Source organism: Copadichromis virginalis, linkage group LG20 (assembly GCF_057382275.1).
Source record: "Copadichromis virginalis isolate Kocher_CV1m ecotype Utaka linkage group LG20, C_Virginalis_male_GT1.1, whole genome shotgun sequence".
Taxonomy (NCBI): domain Eukaryota; kingdom Metazoa; phylum Chordata; class Actinopteri; order Cichliformes; family Cichlidae; genus Copadichromis; species Copadichromis virginalis.
Genome location: NC_140637.1, coordinates 27,982,639 through 28,003,278, shown reverse-complemented (window position 1 = coordinate 28,003,278; position 20,640 = coordinate 27,982,639). Strand labels below are relative to the sequence as shown.

Here is a 20,640-nt window from a genome sequence, read left to right as displayed (position 1 = left end):
TTGTTTAGCCACTTTGCAGAAAGGTTATCCAAATCTTTTGCAGCACTGCTTTTCTTGTAACACCGTCTTTATTGGGAGACAGGGCTGCAGAAAAGACACTTTTCTTTAATAATATTTAAATCCGATCAAACATTACGACCCCCTGCCATACTCCTGGTCCCCCACCCCACACCCCTGTACCACCCCGTTAAAAAGAAAGAAAGAAGAAAAGCTTGGAAACACCCCTGCTGTAAAGGCCTAGTGCGTGCGCTCAGTCAGTGAAAGCAACTCCCATCCACACAGCTGTAGCAGCGGAAGGATATCGCTGCCTTCATCCACGCAACGCTGCGCCTACAACTGGGAAGGAAAGATAGAATAAGAAATTAGAGAACACAAACATTGTGGTTTCAAAATGGCCAAAAACAAAAGCCAAACTCCACAACAGCACAGCCCGTGTGCAAAATAAACAATCGCCAAAGCCGGCTCAAAGCGGCGTCTCTCGCTTTGCAGCTTGAGTCCATTGTGTGGCAGGATGGGAAATAGGGAAGGAGGATGCGCACTATTTGCCGACGCGCAGTGACATTGTTCTAGACTGCTCCACGATCAGGGCCATCTTTGGTCGTCCTCGCCGGTGACAGTGTGGACTGTGTATTCCATTGGCCATTTATACCCAATGATTAATAAATAATATTTTACTTTGAAGAGCAATTTAAAGGACCTGTGCAGAGACAGTGAGAGACAGTTACCCGGTTTGTGGACTAACCAATTTTATTTGCTTTCAATACCCTTCATTTCTCAAGGCAAAAAGAGGGCGAGACGGGAGAGGCGGTGAGACAACATGGATGAGGAATATGATGTGATCGTTTTGGGCACCGGACTCACAGTGAGTAGTCAAGCTTCGTTTTGTCTGCACAGAAACACACCGAATTGATTCTGTCAGCTTCCCAAAGGATGGTTTTAGCCAGACCAGAGGCCCGATATCCTCTATCCTAGCCAAAGAGTGGAAGCCCCTTGCTTCCCGGCGTGCGTGTCACATTAGAAATTTATCACAAGAGATGCGCTTTGGAAATAAACCGCACCAGCTGATCTGCTTGTACACGACGAGAAGAAAATAGTTCCTCGACCGGGAGTTGTTTGCTTTCCAGAGTCACAGCCGGCTCAGTGTTGTGTTACACCCAGCAGCATCTTTTAGGCGTAACCCTACAGTGTGTCATGGTCCTCTTTGCATAGGCAGGCCTCCATCCTGAGGTTGGCGCAGGCCTGAGCTCCGGTTTATTAAATGACAGAGCTTTTCACTGCTGCCACTATCGCCGCACTTTCCTTTCACTCATCACACCCTCTGCGGCAGAAGTGCGCTTTCTGTGCTATTCTCCCAGCTCTTTGCAGACACGGAAGCGGATATTCTGGTAGTTTTATAAATGGAATCAAATACAACGATGCATATCCACACAATTTTTCTTTTTTATGTAATACATTTTTAATTACATTATTGTTATTATTATTAGTAGTATTAGTATTATTATTATCGTAGCTACGTTGTTAAGACGATGCAATCACGCATGCGTACATCTTTTCCACTGTCCCCCGCATCCTTCTGTCAGAACCTCCTTACTTCAGTGTCTAAACTAAGCAGCGTGCCTATCTCTAATCATATGCTAAGGTCTAGACCAAAATACTAGAAACATTTCTCATCTTGACAACTTAAACTACACCCCTCAATGAATGATTCAACACATCTCTAAAACACTGGAGCCTTGACAGGAGAAGGATTTATTATAGGGCTGTTTTATACCTAAGAGTTATTGATGTGATTGATGTGTTGGATAAATAAATCCGTTTTCGTGCAGGAATGCATTCTGTCTGGGATCATGTCCGTGAATGGCAAGAAGGTTCTGCACATGGACCGAAACCCCTACTACGGTGGGGAGAGTTCTTCCATTACCCCCCTGGAGGAGGTAAGGACTTCTGGGATCTATAAAACCAATCAATAAACTTTTAATGTTTCTCAGTATATCTCATTTTACTTCAAGTCCCATCTGTCACCCTTTTACTGTCTTCATTTGCTAACTGCTTTATTATCTGTAAAGCCTCAGATTCGATGGGCCTCACAGGCTTTCCTTTCCTTTTCCACAGCTGTACAAGCGCTTCAGTCTGCCAGATACCCCACCTGAGTCAATGGGCAGAGGACGTGACTGGAACGTTGACCTCATACCCAAGTTTCTCATGGCCAACGGTTAGAATCCTGTTGCTAATTATATAAAGAAATGCCATAAAAGTTAGCACGTGATAAGTACACAAGAGCCAAAGGGCTTTTCAGACTATTCAACAGGGTAATTCTGGAGCTTAATACTGTGACTGCAAAATGCTTTAATTCTTCAAGGTTGGTCACACACTAACTGCTTGTTTAGGTGACTCTGGAGACCTGGCAATGTAACCTATTTAAGTGGCCAACACCTTTGCCAGCATTAATGCTTGTGGGTGGTGTTTTACCATGTCCTGGTGTTTTATAAGCAGTGCCATTCGTGACAGGAACAAATAAAATGCTGGGACTTTTTTCTCTCCTGGCCTTTAATCTTTGTTCCAATCAGTATTTTTTCAGAGGCCATCATATTTGTCCATGAAGTTTTTCCACTTTTTTGTGCATTTCCTCATATTTATTCTAGTAATTTTCAAAATCCCCCACCAGGAATCTGATGACATTTCTGAGTTCTTACATTAAGACGGTGGCTGTTGTCCTCTTAGAGATCCATTCAAAAACTAGGGTAAAAAAGTAGCTGGAAATGCATAGGAGGAATCGACCAGACTAAGCAGGCGAAATACAATAGCTGTGGGATTTGTTAACGCGACATATAGTTATATTTCCTGTGAGGTGCGCGTCATGTTACAGCATGTTATGTTGTAGGCTTTCAAGGGATTTGTGGTTATGTTGTATATGTAGTGTGGATTTAACACAGAGCCTGTAAGATGTTGCGTGTGTTTGCCTCCCTGATTGCAGGTCAGCTTGTAAAGATGCTGCTATACACAGAAGTGACACGGTATCTGGACTTTAAAGTAGTGGAAGGCAGCTTTGTCTACAAAGGAGGAAAGATCTACAAGGTGCCATCAACTGAGACTGAGGCACTAGCTTCAAGTAAGTCACCTGAATGTTGTCTCATTACGTTTTGCACGCGATGACGTCGACAGTAGAGTGCTGAAACCTCGGTTTGAATTCACAGATCTGATGGGAATGTTTGAAAAGAGGAGGTTTCGAAAGTTTTTAGTCTTTGTGGCCAATTTTGATGAGAATGACCCCAAGACCTTTGAGGGCGTGGACCCTAAAACCACAACGATGAGGGACGTTTACAAGAAGTTTGACCTCGGTCAGGATGTCATTGACTTCACTGGCCACGCCCTGGCCCTCTACAGGACAGATGAGTAAGAACAACATCACCCATCATCAACCGTTTAATTGTTTATTTCTGCTTAATGTCACAGTTGCATGCTTTCAAATATGAGTCACAGATGTTCTTATCGGGGAATACCAAGGGTTTATTGTTATTATGTGCTTAAACAGATACCAATGGGGTTCTCACATTGCTTTTGCTCCACTTCAGCTATCTTGATGTTCCTTGTTTGGAGACGATCAACCGTATCAAACTCTACAGTGAATCACTGGCACGGTATGGCAAGAGCCCTTATCTCTACCCCCTCTATGGTCTGGGAGAACTGCCACAGGGCTTTGCCAGGTATTTTAACTTAAATTAAACTTCTGATATTTATGATGGAGTCTGTCATAACTATCAAAACCACTCCTCGAGTTAACGGATCATACTCGTTTGTAATCTTAGGTTGAGTGCAATCTATGGAGGAACCTACATGCTGAACAAACCTGTGGATGAGATTGTGATGGAAGGTGGTAAAGTGATTGGAGTAAAGTCTGAGGGCGAGGTAAAGCAGATTCTGCCTTATTGTCCACAGCTACACAAGTTTAACAGTATCATTACAAATTTTAAAGTGGTTACGCCTAAGGTTTATTCAGCCAAATGCACTTAGCCAGCAGACTCACATCATTACTGTCTCGTTCCCACTGCAGGTGGCTCGTTGTAAGCAGCTCATTTGCGACCCTAGTTACATCCCAGACCGTGTCCGTAAAGCGGGTCAGGTGATCCGTGTGATCTGCATCCTCAGCCATCCCATCAAAAACACTAATGATGCCAACTCCTGTCAGATCATCATTCCTCAGAATCAGGTTAATCGCAACTCAGGTGAGCAATATTTTCTATATTCAATATTTCTGCTTTTTATTCTTCAAAGAAATGGTGCAAATTTAGTCCCCTACAGATTAAATTTAGATTATTTTTTAACATCCCTAATCAATAAACATCAGACTCCATGTTAAATGTGACAAACTAGAAGTGATGAGCTCTGCAGTTGCCCTTAGCTCCATGGTGCCTTTTAGCACCTTTCTGCTAATAGTTTCAGTTGTACTGTTTTGATTTACTATCACTGTTACTCACCTGATTTAAACAGTAAAGTTGGAAAAAATAAAAGAAGGAAGGAAAATAAGCACTATAGACAACTTGCTTGACAACAAGAAGAAGAAAGACAATTTAAAAAAGTAACTTGTGCATATACTGGAGCAACCCTGAGATTTTTTTTTTTGTTAAAAAGTTATGGAAACAAAAGCAAAGCTAAAGGAAATGAGATATGAGACACACAGCAGGTGGCTAGAAACATGACTCCAGATGAATGCTTATATAAACAGGCAACTGTTTACTCAACTGGGACGATAACGTGTCAGTGTGTATACAGCTCGTTCCTGCTGCCTCCAAGTGGACAAAAACGTCAATTAATCCTGCTTGAAGTTAACTCTTGATTTAACCATCTCTTCCTGTTAACTCCTTTGTCTGTTCTTTAGACATCTATGTGTGCATGATCTCCTATGCTCACAACGTGGCGGCCCAGGGGAAGTACATCGCTATTGTCAGCACCACAGTGGAAACCAGTGAACCTGAGAATGAAATTGAGCCAGCTCTGGAGCTGCTGGAGCCCATCGACCAAAAGTGAGTCCCACATTTTACGTCTTGCTTATTCAAATTCATGTATGTTTTTAGTTACATGAGGGGGGGGGGGTGCATATATAACTGGGATAAATCACATTTTTTTCCCCACAGGTTTGTGGCTATTAGCGACCTTTATGAGCCCACAGATGATGGTACTGAGAGCCAGGTGAGACATTTTTTCCAAGGGTAACATCCAGAAAAAATATTGTATTTTACAATATAACAAATTAATATGCTGCCACAACTAATACGGCTGAGTTGAAGGGTCAGTTGACCAGTTTGTTGCAAAGAAATGTTGTACTAGATAGGTAATTATCATTCTATCATAGACTGTCCATAGAAGATGGCTGTAGTGATGATCTAGTGATGTCACTTGTATCGTGATCTCCTTTTTGGAAGCTTCAATTTTATGGGCAACAGCTGGCCCGCTTGGTTATTTTGGACCCATAAATGGGTTGCTAACCAAACTTGGGTTAACAAGTTTGGTTAGCAAGAGGCACCCATAAACTATGAGTACATAAAATAGATGCAGACACCTGCTAATTAGTGCTAAGTTCCATACAGAATGATAGAATTCACTCACCAAATGCATAGCGCTTTTAATACAGTTAAATGCAAGATATTTGACAGTTAATTGTTTTTAAAATAGCCCAAAAGACCTTAAATAAAGCCCAGATTTGTTTCTGCTCTAAAATGTTAGAATAGGAGGCTGTGGGGATTGACTCACTTTTGAAGCCAGCTTGTATGTGCATGTGAGGCGTTTAGGTGCCAGCTTGAAATTTTAGCTGCAAGCATCAGACTGCTCTAAACAATCAGATTCAGAGTTTTTTTCCCCTCTTGCCTCTGTATAATGTTACTATGAGTGGATATCCCTAATATGTTCATATTAGACACAGAGCTGTGTTGTGTTTAAACCCTCTGTTTTCAGTCATTTACAAAGCTTTGTTAGGAGATGGGAGATAGATCTGCTTGTTTCAAACAGATAAACTGTGCAGGTGCACAGAGGCCTGGTATGACAATAAATAAGGATCATGCAAAGCTACTTTTGTATATTTTTGAATAAAAATGTGAAGCTGGAAATGAGCACTGCAGCCTCACAGACCTGCTAGCAATGCTGTAAAATCTAACTCTTGTTATTGAACTCTTTCCTCAGATCTTCGCATCAAGGTCCTACGATGCCACCACTCACTTCGAGACCACTTGCAATGACATCAAGGACATCTACAAACGTACGACCGGGAGCGACTTTGACTTTGAAAACATGAAACGCAAACAGAACGATGTGTTTGGGGAGGATGAGCAGTGAGCTAGAGAGGGGGGCTTCTGAGAGAGGGCAAGGCTGGGAAAGGAGGTGGATGCAAAACTGGAGGCAACGGGGCTTTCAGTAGAGGGCCGGGGCTGCCTAAACAGTGCTTTAAAAGCAAAATGGGTAAAATGTGAGAGTGGTGGAGAGGGTGTGCGTCTGAGCCTCTGAGCCCGTCTTCAGCCGTTTGCCTCCACCTCCTCGCGTCGCTCTCTCTCGCCCTCTCTTGGCACGCATTCAGACACATAAATGCTCACAGACACACACATACACGCTTTTCAAATGCTCACATTCCCTTTCTCTGTCACTGAAAAGCAGGGTTGATATGGTTTTTCATTCCATTGTAGAATTTACAGTATAATCATGTCTTAACTATTATCATTAGAGGTGAATTTATTACTTGTTGTTGGCAATTTCCAAAGCATTTCATTCCTCCTGTAACATCGTTCTCCTCATATCAGAGGTTGGGTCGATGGAAGGTTGATGGCACCGAGAGGTCTCAACAGATAGCTCTGACATGAGAGATGTGTAACGGCTTAGTGTAGAATCCTCTGGAAGGGTCACCTCCAGTGGACGTGCATGCATCTTTTACACACAGTAGTATTGTACATAGATTCAAATGACACTGCGGTATGAAGGCTGGACCATTCCACGCATCACTCCTGTCAACCCTGCTTTCACTTTTCTCTTACTTGGTCTTTTACCTGTGTTTCTTCAATAGATGCCGCTCATTTTGGCAAAATCTGTTGGTCGGGCAAAAACAGGAAAAAAACAAAACAAAAAAATGTGATGAAAAGTTACATATAAATGGGCTGTTCTGTCAGCTGATAGTGCTCACTTTGCAATGCTGTTGTGTTTCCTGTGCTAGCAGGCAAGCTAATCAGTGGCTACTAACTGTCAACCCTTCCCTCCTGAAAAAGAAAAACACAAAAAAAGTTTCTTTGTTTATCTCTGTTGTGTGATGTCACTTTTGAATTTGAATAGTTTACTTTCTAACATTTTAAATTATTGAAGAGTTTTATTTCTATATGCTTGGTGCACATTTCACTGGCTGAAGTTATGAAGTTTACAGAGCAGAGGATGAAACCGTGGTCTTCGAGTTGAACATTTACAAGAAAAAGGGAACATTGGGGCAAAAAGGCATGGTGAGGATTTGTCTTGTGTTAGGTGAGGGTTTCTGTGAAGAGATCTGGAAGATTTTTGAAATGGTGAAGGATAAGAATGTATGTGAGGAGATTGTTGTCTTGGCGAAGTTTCACTTGCGGGGGAAGAGAGTGAAGACTGAAATTTCGGCTCTCAGTGGAAGCACCAGATTGTGTCTTGGTTGTTTCAACCCTTGTGTTTGTCATTGAGATAAGTCATTACCCTTGGGATTAAAACTCAGAAAAAAATTGTAGTGTGACATAGAGGGAAAAGCAAGAAATTTTCAAAAGACTGTAGCATAGCATAAGTATGAAACCACAGTTCCAAGTGCCGCCCCATGAGAGTGAACCAAGATGCTTTTATTTGGTTGTAGCCTTAATTTTGGGTCTAATTCAAATGTTTGGACCCATTCAAAACATTGACTGCTTTGTTTTTACTAACATGTAGTGGGAGGCCAGTCTTGTGCCAAAACTGGTGATTCTGTTATTGGCAAAGCTCGCTGACATTAAAAGTTTGGTGGTGTATGTTGCTCTGCAGAGCTGGCTGAACACTATAGAGAGGATGCTGTTTCCTACCGAGTCAGAGGTGTTATTGTACACCTGAGACAGTTCCTCATATCTCTACAGTGCACACTCGCAGTCAGATTGATCTGTGGCTTGGCTCGTTATGGATCAAAACAAACACGAGATGCTACGATCCATTTTACTTTACTGAAAACTGAAGCGGTTCCATTTCACTTTATCCACCGCGACCAACCCCTTGACAACTCTAAACAAAGTTATCGCGTCTGGGGTGTTGACGTGTCTTATCTTTGAGCTCTATTTATTTGAATTTCGCTGACGTATCGTGGAAGGGTTTACGTCAAATGCTGAATATGCTATGCTAATAGTTTACGTTCTGATGATAAAATGGATTTAAAACGTTATGCACACCGATTTCTTTTGTTTGTTTATTTGCTGTGTCATGTGTTATGTTTACCTAATTTAGTGATCATTCCAGTGTTGCATCAGGATTTAATGATTTTTAGCATTCCTAAGAAACAGGTTTTGATGGAGGGACAACAGCAGCAGTCAGTCATAGATCTGGAGTCAAAATCGATACAGCTGTGTGTTCGCACTGTGCGTCATTTAACATTGTGTGTGCTCTTCATCCTGGAAACACATTATCTGGTGATAACTGGAATACTGTTTACTTCTTGAACATAGATATATCTGAAGCCCCCCACCCACCCTTCCTCAGCATCAGATACTATCCTCTTTTTTATTTATTGAAAACAAAAGCCTCATGTGTGGTTGTACTGTTTAGTATGGCCTTTGAAAACCACTATTGACAAATATCCCTTGAAATTGACAAAAGAAATAGACTGAGTAGTAGAAAACTTACTGTCCTTGTTTGATCACTAGTATGTGAACAATGCCTAATGTCTTGTGTAACAAATAAAATGAATTAAACTATGAATGAAATGACAGAAAAATAAAAAGCACATGGCAAACCTGGAAAAGGCTGATTTGTGTTGCTTATTAAAGATGCAATGCTGACACGGGAAGTTTATCTATACACAAATACATACATTAATGTTTTATATACACTTGTACTAAAAATACAACTTATTGAATTACACTATGATTACAAGTAATTCTGAAAGATAGCTTTTGACTATCAAAAATTCAATCATAAAATATAAGAATAATCTGATAAACAACTTGTAAACAGGGTTGTTTTGCAAGACATTTTGGAGCATGCGCAAACTGCTGCAGCAACCATTGGATATTTTGTAGTTGCCATGCGACCAGGAGTACATTGCGTCTCTGTCATAGATACGAAGCTTGAATCTGGTTCAAATTCAGTGGTGGAGATGGAACAAGGGCACCATTCAATCCTTTGCTGTATTTACTTCTTTACAGGAAACTTTTCTTTGCAGTCTGTAATCTGTCCCACCCTTCCAGAAAGCCATTCAGGCAACTAACCCAGTTGGATCCCAGCTTTGGTTCATCCTTTTGTGATAACCTATCCACATTACCTGCTGTGACTTGAGCTGTGCAGCAAACAGACAACATGGTGGAAATGACTCGGCTAGAATTACACATGATTCACCACGTAGCTCTCATACGAATGACCCAGTAGTCTCTCTATCTCTGTCTTGGGCACCACCCAGCAGCTGCTTCGGTGGCGTTTTTGCACCGAGTCCTTCAGCGTCTTGTCTTGCAGGGTAACTGGCATTTGCTCTGATCCCCACCTCAGGATCCCTCTGGCCAGAATTTGTTCCTTCTTAACTCGATGAAGACCTTCATCCACGTAGTCTTTCACCACTGTTATATTAATGTCAGCGCGTTGAAACTGGCCTGCAGATGGATAAAGGACAGAAATGATGAGAAGTAACAACTTAAACTCACTTCCTGTATTCATCTATAAATTTGAGGTATCCGATTATTATTTTTTGACACTTGATTGAGTAAATAAGCACGTTTGATTGCTCTATTTATCAATTACATTTAACACTAAGATCATAGACTGTACATAAAAGATGGAAAGTGTCTTCGAGTCTAAAAAGTAAGGCCTTCTGTAGTGTGCTACATTCTTTTGTTAAAAGTTTTAAAATCCATGTGTACAAGAGATTGTTTACATAATGCTTGTTTGGTATATTACAAAACAGTCATCATCACATCAAGTACTGGAGTTGGCTGACAAGTCAGTACAGTATGAATATGCAGCAGCCCCCATTTACACTGTCAGGTCCACTACATTATTAATGATGCATCATACTTCAAAAAACTATGATGATGAAATGCTTTAAATGGTAAAATAGTCAAATAAAATAGTAAAAATGGTCAACAACAGGCTTCAAAGTAATGGTAATAGTGGCTACATAATCTTTTATATAGAGTCTATGATTAAGCAAAGAGACATACTAACCCCAAATCCCATTAGCTCCTTAGACTACCTTAACCTGGATGACTGAGAACCTACGCTGACACTTACGGTTGCGATGGGATTTAAACATTTGTAGCATTAGTTAGCTGATGTTTAGGTTGGCAATGGTAGAAATTAGAAAGGTTGTACATTAAACTGTTGACAGTGAGGTTTGCAGGTTTTTTTCTAGTAATCAGATCAGGAAGGAGATATTGATCCTGAATATTTTTGTTTATTTGCTATTTATTTTTTTTATTACATTCAAGGGAACTATTGGCTGAGATGAAACATCTTCCAGAAAACTAAAGAAGTCCAGTTGTCTTCTTTTTTTAAGCTAGTAAGACTGAATACAACAACTCTCTTTCTATAACTGATATCACATCTAAAGAAATGAAAATTGAATGTCGTGGCCAGCTTTCTTTTAAACCACTGGGCACAGTAGCCAACAGTGTAGTATTTAAAATGGTTTTGTAAGTGGGAGCTTTTTATCTGCAATTAAGTATTTTAAGTGTTTTATGCCATATGTACCAAAACAAAACAACATATTCATTTTCAGTGGAAGCTTCAGTGTACGCACCCAGAAGGCCTTGGGTGGAGTCAGAAAGCCCTCGCCCATCTGTGATGTAAAAGCCCAGGTGAGCCAACTGCAGGTAGCTTGGATGTTTATAATGATGGAACAGGACCAGGAACTGCACGCCCTCTGCCAGCTCGATCCAGCAGCTCTGGTGGTTGTCCACAGTAACAGTCACGCCTTGCCTCGTCACTGATCCCTGCTGATTGATGGGAAGCGTATCCCGCCCTTCACCTTCCAAAACTACAGCGTCCAGCGTGAGTGTGATCATGATGTCACCAGAGTTGCCCGTGACCGCGGAGATTGTGAGCTGGTCAAAGTAGTTTCGCAAACGGTCTTCAACACCATCTTTGGAGGGAGCCCCCATTAGGTGGCCATCTACAATGATATCTTGAAGAGAAAGGAGACATATGTAGACGTTTAAACACCAAAATTACAGTGTCAGATTATAGATCTTATTGCTCTGCATACTTCTCTCTGGGTCTTCCAGCAGTCTGAGGACATCATTAGCCCTGCCATCTACTGTGAAACACAGGTTTTGGTGAAGCTTTGCTAGCTGGACCACAAAATGAGGATCTCCATCAACTGCAAAAGATAATATTTAGTATATACATTAACTACTGAAATTAGTTTAAGGGCCTACTAAAGAGAAAATAAATAAAATGTTGACTCAACCTGATGAGGAGAATCCCCTGATGGCTCCCATTTTGGGTTGAGGCTCTAAAAACACAAGACATTCAGCTAAAGGACAATCCTCCTCACTCCCAAGCACTGAAACCAATGACAGGACTGTATTGCAAGCAGCATCTTTACAGTTAATGACTTTATATGCAGCTTTTGCATTCTCAAATACTCACCAAAAGTGTCAGTAATATACCCTGAAAATAAGTCAGACATGTATTGTAAAGAAACATTTCAGGTCGTAAGTGAGAGTAGAGTATTGCTTCCAATATACATTGAAAACTTACAGTTATCTTGATCGTCATCGTAATCATATTCATAGGTTGCATCATAGTCTGAGAAATGGAAACAATGTATGAAAAGCAGGTTCACTTCACACTGCACTGCTCACCAAAGGAGCTGATTTTAGAAATAACAGAATATAATGATTTAATCATGATGCTTACCTTTCACCAGGTCAATATCTATTTAATAGAAAAGATGTGCAAATTATTACTGATTTATATTCTGATATATATAGTTGTCATGGTGTATTTTAACAGCTAGATAATGTTACTGAATCTAAGAACTGTGTACAGTATTTTAAAATGCAAATTTATCATTTTAAAATATATATAACACAATTTTGAAAAGCATTTGATTAATTTCCTCTTATGTTGTTTTTATAGTTTTATAGTTTAATTTTGTTTTATTTACTGTTATATTGTTTATATTTCCATTTCCTGTGTTGTAAAGCACTTTGTGATTTTTTATCTGTGAAAAGCGCTATATAAATAAATTTTACTTACTTACTTACAATTATAAAATATGTTGTTTTTGCTTCAACACTGAAAATAAAGCATTTCTTTAATTCTTTAAAGCGAACATTTCCACCAGAGAATAATTTCCCCTCCAATGTTGTCAGATGCTTTAATTTCCAGAGACAATTTTATGAAGGGGAACTATTATGCTCAATTATCACTTTCTATTTTTTTTCATCCTATTTGTCCATCCCTCCTTCTTTGTCTTTGGATGAACTCGGTCAAAGTGAGGCATTTTCTTATTTTTCAAAATTTCCTGCTTTCGATAATACAGGAAAAATGTACAACAACACAACAACATCAGCTGAGTTCTTCAGTGACCTGCAGTAAGCTGAGTTTCCTTTGCCATACTGAACCAGGAAATTGGTCCTGATATGAAATAAAGATACCCAAAGAGTGATCAGGATGTCCGCATTTAGCATATCTGACCACTACAGTATGTTCACTATGTACAAGAGTTTCATTTTGGTTTTTTTATTAAACTTGTCCATAATCTCGAGTGTGTCCTAACTTTTTAGTCCTGCCCACTTGCAGTGAACCCTTCTGTTTTTGAGGTGCTGCCAGTCAAGTTTTTTTTTTTTTTTTTGCCTTTAATTAAAGCGTGTATTAACAGATTTCAGATGGCAGATAAATTAAAGAGCTATGTCAAGGTCCAGTATAAGATGAACAGGAATTATTCTAAACTTAGACTTATGTTAACCTACTCTAGAATCCAAGAATAAAAGTACAGGGCACTACAATAGGTCCCCTTTAAGTAAATTCTATTCTTGTATATGATATAACTATTACTACTAGCTCCAGTATAAACAGGTACAAATCTATACAAATATATACAAATAGCGCTTTGACTAACAAAGTGTTTGTTATAGAGAGGAAATCCAGTTTTACCTCGTCTTTGAATTTGAATGGAAGAAGAGACATCTAGTGGAGAGACAATAAACAGTTCAATAAATGATAAACAAACAGTCTACTCCTCATCATCCACCTTATAACTCCCAGGTTGCAAAAAAAGCTTTGACTGTGAATTAAGCTCAGCACACAACAGATGAGACGAGGTGTAACCTACCCAGAAGCTGTGCTGCCTCCCACAGTTGTTCCCCATCTGTTACGCCAGGCATGGGAGCAAAGGTAGCTGACACTAGGGTGGCAATCCTCAGGTCTGTGTCAACATTTGATTTTGTGATGTTGTTTTCCACTGCTGGAGCTGGAGCTGGAGTGGGAGAGGTTAGTGTAGATGACAAGTGAGTGAGGGAAGGAGTGCTTTCGGACAGGTGAGCATATGGAGCAGACGATGTGCTGTTCTTTGCTCTTAGAGTCACTTTGACAGGAGGGAGAGCTGTCCGTGCTGTACTGGGTAGGGGGGCAGGGTTAGTTCTGACTGAACTTAGTGGTGGTGAGAGACTGGTGGTGAATGTCAGCATAGGGGTGGTTGTGGGAGTATTTGGTTTCTTGGCATTGGGCAGGGGAGTGGAGACCTTTCCAGGTGCAGGAGGTGGTGCTGTTTTTAAAATCTTTAGCAGAGAAGTGGGTATCTTTCCAGCTGGAGGAGGAGGAGACGTTTTCAGGCCATTATGGGAAGGAGTGAGCTTTTTAGCAGAGAATGGTGCAGGGGCTGTTTTCATAGAGCTCGGACTTGAGGTTGTAGCTGCTTTTTTGGATGATGTAACCACTGATGTTTTGGGGGGTTTTAGGGTATTTGGAGGTGACTTAGGCAGGCCTGGATTTAACTTCTTATGCTTAAGGTTAGGTGGTGAGCCGGACTTCTTTGCTACACCAGCAGCTGACATTTTGGTTGTAGCTGTAGTTGTTGCTGTTGTGGTTATAGTGGCAGCTGTGGTGGGTTCTGGAGTGGTTGGACTTTGAGTTGCTTCATCTTCATCTGGCTTAACTACAACTAAAGAAGTGACTGGTGTAACAAAGTTATATTTGAGGGAGAGGTTGGTTGCTTTATCTGTTAGCAACTTTTGAGTTGCAGGATCAGTAGAATTCAGTTTAGCCAGTAGAAGCTCTTTGATAGTGAAATATGCCCAGAGGCGATGAACAAAGCTGGATATCCCTTCTAAATCTCCCGAACACTCAAGTGAATCTGTTGTCCCATTTTCTTGGGAAATAAACACGTCGTTCTCCAGCTTCATTTGCTGCTTTGAATCTATAGCTGAGACTAGCACCTTTAAATCTTTGACCCCGGTCTTAACTCTCCCAGTCACAACCAACTCAGATCCTTGGAAGTAGTTTGGAAAAAGGGAGCGGGTGACATCAAATGCTTGATCATCCAGATAAGACAGCTGTATGTCTGATAACAAAGGGCTAGCTACTTCATCATAGAAGTCCTTAAGCTGCAAGGCTGCATCTGCATCTTCATACACCATCCGGGCTACACCTCGGTTTTCCAGAGCCAGGCGTTTGAGAAGCAGGAAGTCTGCATCATCTCCAAAGGCAAGGCCAAACAGAGAGGCCGAGCCCAAAGCCTTCTTGGCATTACTGAGGATAGTCTCACTGGATGTGACTCCAATGGTTGCTTCCCCATCAGTGAGGAAAATCACCAGAGGAACACGATGAGATGAGGTGCGTCTGGAAGGGCCAGAGGATGGAGGATTGACAAGCTGGGCAGCTGAGAGCAGAGCTGCATTAATATTGGTCCCTGACACAAAGGAGTGGAAAAAGGAGAGAATTAGTTGAAGGCACAAGTTTAACAATCAGCTGATGCAATGATTCAAATTGTGTACAGTGCAGCAGTTCAGTCAGTATCAGTTTTGGACTCACATCCTTCTGCTATAATCCTCTTCACAAACTCTTTGGCTTCCCATACATTCTGCCGAGTTGCCCGCACTGTTTTGCCTTTTTTCCAAGTGTGAACCTTGTCCGAGAAGGTGATGATGTTGAAGTGGTCTCCCTCTCTAAGGTCCCCAAGGATGGTGCTCATAGCTTGCTTTGTCTACTGACAGAAATTCTTGGAATTATTTACAGAAAACCGACGTTGCTGTCATATGTGAGCAAGTTTCTTCATCTTAAGACACTTAATACAGGTCTAGCTATCCAAATGAGCCTTTGTCCACTTTACCTGCTTTATCTTATTGCCTATCATTGAGCTACTGACATCAATGACAAATATAACATCCTTAGGAACCACAGGAAGTCCCCTAGGTGCAAAGTAATGCACAAAGTAGCCATCATACACCTGACAGTGAGTGAGAAAAGAGATTGTTAAAAGCAACCTTTGCTTCTATCGGTATTACATGTTTATAGTGTGACAAAGTCAGGAATGAAAGGTGCTGACCTGAACATCACCTATGAGGTCTTTTAGATCCACATCATACTGGATGATGAAATCAGCATTAAGACCATTGGGAGAAATGCTCTTCTGTTGATTTAGAGTCGGAGTGTAGCGGACCCGAGCACACTCGGGACTCTGCTCGACATGAGTAGAGGCAGGGGCATCGGCATTAGCTGTGGGAAACATGCCATGAGGTTGGACTCAAAACCAATAGAAGAGAATTTACAAAATTTCCATCAAAGTAAGTAGACTTATTTGCATTTTTCTCACCAACCATTTAAGAATATACCATCCCTGTGTGGTATGAAATTACAGCCAGCAAAAACAAGACATTATGTTAAGTCAAATAATGCACATGTAAATATTCTGATGGCTAACCGTTCAGATTTTACCTTGAGCTGGGGTGTTGGTGACCGCTTGGCTTGTCCTAAGAGGAAGGACCTTAAGAAAACTGATGCCTGTCCTCTCTCTTATGCAGACATCTAATGTGAGGTTCTGGACAAGTTGACCGGGCCTCAGACCCAGAGTGAGCTCATAGCGGCCGAGCCGACGCTGTAACAGCTCCTCGTACGTCAGGAAGAAGGACACCCTAGCCCCTGATGGCACACTCACTGCAACACGAAACTTCTCAATTTCCCTCTCTCTGCAAAACCACAAATGTAACATTTGCAAAGTTGTATTTCTGTAAATATAGTATGATACTGCAAACATGAAAAAACTACCCCCCCAAAACAAAACATAATATTCTGCAGTTATCAAAGGTGGTAAAAAGTTCCAATTTTCCCTAAGACTGACTTGGTAGCGACAAGTCCTGCTGTTTTTCCTTGCTTCTTAGCTGTGTCGTACATTTTCCTGGCAGCAGCCCTTTCCTTCACCTGGGCCACATACACCTTGCCGCTGGAAGTGCTGATGGGAAAAGGAAAGAAGAAATACCTCTCTGTGTGACACACACGGGGATGTTAAACATGATTTGTTTTACTTTACACATCGTATTTCCACAGAAATTACAAAGCTGCCACACAAACTTGTATACATATCGAGTTCATACAACATGAAAAGGAGGTGAAGGTTATAAACAGGAAGAGTGGAAAAGAGTAATTTTCGTGTAAAAATAACAATAATGGAGCGAGAGAGCTCACAAGCTGATGATCCTCCAGGGGAGTGCCACTGTGTGCTACACCCAGCTAAATCCCAACCAAAACCAGCGCTCAAAAATGAGATTAAATTCACACAGTGCACTTTCTAGGCATCGTGACCACTGCTGGCACGTGACAAGGTGCTAAATTAAGGTCAGGTCCACAGAACAAATATATCCAAAGGGAAAAAAACATCAAGAGCTAACTAAAATAAACCCGCAGCCTTGAAGCGGGTCTTGTTTGAAAAGCAGAGCAGAATGGCATGAGAGAGCAGAGTGGAAAATGAAGGTGCTTATATTTATATGTGTGGCTGGCTGAGAGGGTGAAGGAACGGCTGTACGTCAGTGATCTACACATAGAGTTCTTAGTGTTGGAAGCCGAAATGCCAAAGAACTAACGCAATACATATACCACAACTTTTTTCCTCTGGGTATTTAGTGACATACAGGCAGTCTTATGAGTTCTGAATGTCTGTGTGAAAACATTTATGAATGTACGCAAGTCTGTGTGTGACAAGGAGTGAGAGAGAAATGTCAAGAATTATGGGTGCAAGAAGCTGTACGAGCTCCAAACTCACACATACTTAAAAAATTCAAGTCTAAATCCTCCTGTGTACACACACACACACACACACACACACACACACACACACACACACACACACACACACACACACACACACACACACACACACACACACGGACAGCTGATGTAAGTGTGTGTCTATGCAGCATATCTGAACTGGCAAGGTGCCTTAGTAAACTGTATGGGGGAGAAAGGGGAACTGGGCAAACTCCTATTAACTTTTGGACTTGGGTTTACAAAGCTTGGCATTCATGTACCCTCAGGTTCCTTCTCCTCCTGACCTGCTTCCGCTCCCAAATTCAACTCCGGGCTTGCTGTTTGGCCTGCAGTGTTGACTTATTTGTCTTGTTTATATTTAGCATTTTTAAAGGGGAGCGGTTTTGAAACCTCTCGGTCATAAAATTATGCATCTACTCCAGACCAGAATTCTAGTTTCCTAGAGCAAAAATGATCTACACGTACTAATTTCTACTAATTTGTCTCAAGTTTTACTTTATGATTCAGGCCACCAATGAAAACGATTACTTTTGTTCATTTCAATTTGCGTTATTTCTCAATTGTGAGATACTCTACATATTTATATTGATACTGCTTTTTTTCTATTATTTGTATCTTGTCTTCTCTCTATATAGCAGACAAAAAGCGTTTTTTTTCTTGTCCACTCTATAATGTGGGACTTAGTAGCTATGCATTATTATATTTTAATCAATATACAGTGAACACTACTGGAAGACAGTTATTCAAAAGAGTGAGACACAGATTGGGTGCTGTTTCAGGCTTTTAAAGTAAGAGCAAACAAGTAGAGAAGAAGAAAAGGAAACAGAAAGAACACAGGCACACTAACAAAGAAATGATACCATAGGTAGCAGACTTGATAATACTGGGCCGACTTACATGGTGAAGTTAGAGATGAAAGCAGAGGAGGGCAGGTCCACCTCAAAGGCAGCCTCCTTAGTTATTGGGAGCTGGTTCCACACTGAACTCTGGACTGTAGTAACAGCATAGCGGGACACCACTGAACACTTAACAAGGTAGTCTGTCACCTTCAGCTGGAGACATAAAAAATAAGTGAATAACTTAAAGGTTGGAGAAGAAAGCAGCAAACTGAAGGATTTACAGGAGATTCTCGTCACATAGGAGCAAAGCCCTGTTTTACTGTAAAAATACAAGACGTCAATCAAATCAACTGACTGCAAAAATAGAAATAAAAATAAATAAATTACAGTTTACTGTAGATTTGCCACCTGTATGAATCTTTCCCAGTTGCCACATGCATATGAACTTACTGTCAATGTGGTATCCTTGTTTTTCTTTTTTTATATATTACTGATTCTCCTGCATCAAGCCAGTGAAACAACACAAAGCAGTTCCCTGCAGGGTGTCTGTGCCCTCCTGTTGTTTACTTAGGGACTGCTGGCGCCTACTGAGACCAATCTGGTTAATGCTGGCCACATTAGTGCAGGACAAGGCGACAGGCAGGGGGCAGAGACAGCCACATCAGGCTTCCACCTCAGCGGTATTTAGGAAAGCTGTGGTTTGCCCAAGAATTACTGTATGTTACCAGGGAACTGCTACAGACTGAAGTAACCTGAAGGAAAAATCCCACAGTGGAGTTACTGAAGATATCCTGAGAGGCAGTGGTGGTTGACTGTGAAGCTTGTTGTTCAGTTCAGGTTGTGCAACCAACAGAACAGAATGAAATCTGCACAGCTGTTAGAGCCACAGAACAGCCATTACTTAGCACTATTACAAAAAAATGCACAGACTTACCACTGGTTTTGTTGGTTTGCTTTGACGTTTTGCTCTCTGGAAAAGAAACAAGGCACCACATAAAAAAACAAAAAACAAACCACACTGGTATTTCAAGTGCATTTAGGAAATGGCACATTTTGTAAGTGTAACAAGAGATTCTTGGTTCAATAACTTGTCCAAAATGTCCCATTTTTGAATCAATCTGTACAATCTTCCTGTGTGAGGGTTGGGTCAAGATTGAGTGTCATAACAGTTTGAATCAAAGTCATTCATGAATGGAGGGGAAGTGGAACTGGAAATAAATGCTTTCACTGTATGCAGGCCCGGGCCAGGGTTGCACTGTTCGGTGTCCAATGTTAATTCAATACACTAGTCATTGCTGTGTCAATACATTACCAAATATCCTGTGTATTGGTGCGAAGTTAGCATAAACAAATAGTAAGTGTGGAAACCCCCTAAAGAGAAAGTTACGCAACATTAATTATACGGGTTACAGAAAAATAGGACTATATAATAAGATCTTTTTTGGTAATCTTATTATATAGTTCTCCATTGTGCAAACTTTCACTTTAGGAAATATAGCTTTAATAAATTTTAAATATTTCGCAAAGGGTTGACTGAGATTTACTGGATTTAGATGCATGTTTGTGCGTTTAAAATGCATTAAATATAAAGCTCTGCGTCATTAATATTGTCCTAATGCAATAGGGATGATATTTCAGAAAGCAGCATTAACTGTGTAATAAAAAACCAAAATCTTACCTGTAAATTAATATTCGTGCTAACTTTTGCGTCATAATCCTCTGATAATCCCTCTCGCATGTACAAAGTGAAGAAGACTAGAACACAGGGAACCTTTAAAAACATTTTGCCCTTAATCATTTGGACTTGGTGCTGAAAAATAAGGAAATCGTCCAGTGGTCTCACGCTGACTGAAGCAAGCAGAGCACACGCCTAATTTTTACACTTTTTGCAGTGGGCAGTCCACCCCCTCTCTCGCGTCACCTAAACTGCGGCTTTGATATTGACATAAAAATACATTCAGAAAGGAGCCAAACATCCGTGAGGTGTTGTGGAAGAAAAAATGCCAAAGAGAGTGAAGTTCATTTAGAAACCTGCACGACTTTTCACGGAAAAGGAGGAGGCCGCTTCCAGCATGCATTCATATATACTGGAAACTTTGGGGACTTAACGAGAACTTCAGGAAAACACCAAAACAGTCTCCCCTCCCCAGCTTCTCCGTAACAGCGCTCCTTAAAATAATCACAGTCGTATTTTTTTTCTAATTACTGCCAAATGTTTTCGTTTCACTCGAGCGACATTTCTCAAAGACCCATTATTTAAAAGAAAAAGGAAAAAAAAAAAGGAAACAGTAACATTGGTCATTAGGTATGTGGGAAGAATTTAGACTTTAATTGTTGCACGTGGCAATTAGAAGAATAAAACAAAGACTCCTGAATTTTA

The 20,640-nt window shown here is 40.8% G+C and overlaps 2 protein-coding genes across 3 annotated transcripts; one reads left to right on the top strand and one right to left on the bottom strand.

The window, feature by feature from the left end:
* The first annotated feature begins 536 nt into the window (after positions 1–536).
* Positions 537–8,971, top strand: gdi1 (GDP dissociation inhibitor 1). Its single transcript, XM_085444374.1, has 11 exons — positions 537–862; positions 1,827–1,934; positions 2,113–2,212; positions 2,975–3,109; positions 3,195–3,393; positions 3,573–3,704; positions 3,807–3,906; positions 4,052–4,223; positions 4,877–5,021; positions 5,133–5,187; positions 6,175–8,971. The coding sequence occupies exons 1-11, from the start codon at positions 818–820 to the stop codon at positions 6,325–6,327; spliced, it is 1,344 nt and encodes a 447-aa protein (XP_085300500.1). The 5' UTR covers positions 537–817; the 3' UTR covers positions 6,328–8,971.
* itih6 (inter-alpha-trypsin inhibitor heavy chain family member 6) lies at positions 7,537–20,555 on the bottom strand. Of its 2 annotated transcripts, none has more exons than XM_085444368.1 (17): positions 19,939–20,555; positions 19,195–19,230; positions 18,319–18,473; positions 16,499–16,609; positions 16,096–16,346; positions 15,707–15,876; positions 15,491–15,607; positions 15,193–15,364; positions 13,496–15,070; positions 13,318–13,350; positions 12,076–12,093; positions 11,917–11,964; positions 11,806–11,826; positions 11,624–11,719; positions 11,420–11,533; positions 10,955–11,338; positions 7,537–9,809 (listed from the first exon to the last, which is right to left on the bottom strand). In XM_085444368.1, the coding sequence occupies exons 1-17, from the start codon at positions 20,056–20,058 to the stop codon at positions 9,547–9,549; spliced, it is 3,684 nt and encodes a 1,227-aa protein (XP_085300494.1). In that variant the 5' UTR covers positions 20,059–20,555; the 3' UTR covers positions 7,537–9,546. The 2 variants fall into 2 exon arrangements, with proteins under 2 accessions (XP_085300494.1, XP_085300495.1); XM_085444369.1 differs by having other exon boundaries at positions 11,624–11,668.
* Positions 20,556–20,640: the final 85 nt, after the last annotated feature.

Excerpts from the sequence above, each read along its gene's own strand:
- gdi1 (XM_085444374.1), top strand. The coding sequence starts at position 818 with ATGGATGAGGAATATGATGTGATCGTTTTGGGCACCGGACTCACA. Across the intron at positions 1,935-2,112 it reads CCATTACCCCCCTGGAGGAG|CTGTACAAGCGCTTCAGTCT; the intron begins GTAAGGACTTCT and ends CCTTTTCCACAG. Across the intron at positions 2,213-2,974 it reads CAAGTTTCTCATGGCCAACG|GTCAGCTTGTAAAGATGCTG; the intron begins GTTAGAATCCTG and ends CCCTGATTGCAG.
- itih6 (XM_085444368.1), bottom strand. The coding sequence starts at position 20,058 with ATGATTAAGGGCAAAATGTTTTTAAAGGTTCCCTGTGTTCTAGTCTTC. Across the intron at positions 16,610-18,318 it reads TTCATCTCTAACTTCACCAT|CACTTCCAGCGGCAAGGTGT; the intron begins GTAAGTCGGCCC and ends TTTTCCCATCAG. Across the intron at positions 15,877-16,095 it reads CACCAACACCCCAGCTCAAG|CTAATGCCGATGCCCCTGCC; the intron begins GTAAAATCTGAA and ends TGTTTCCCACAG.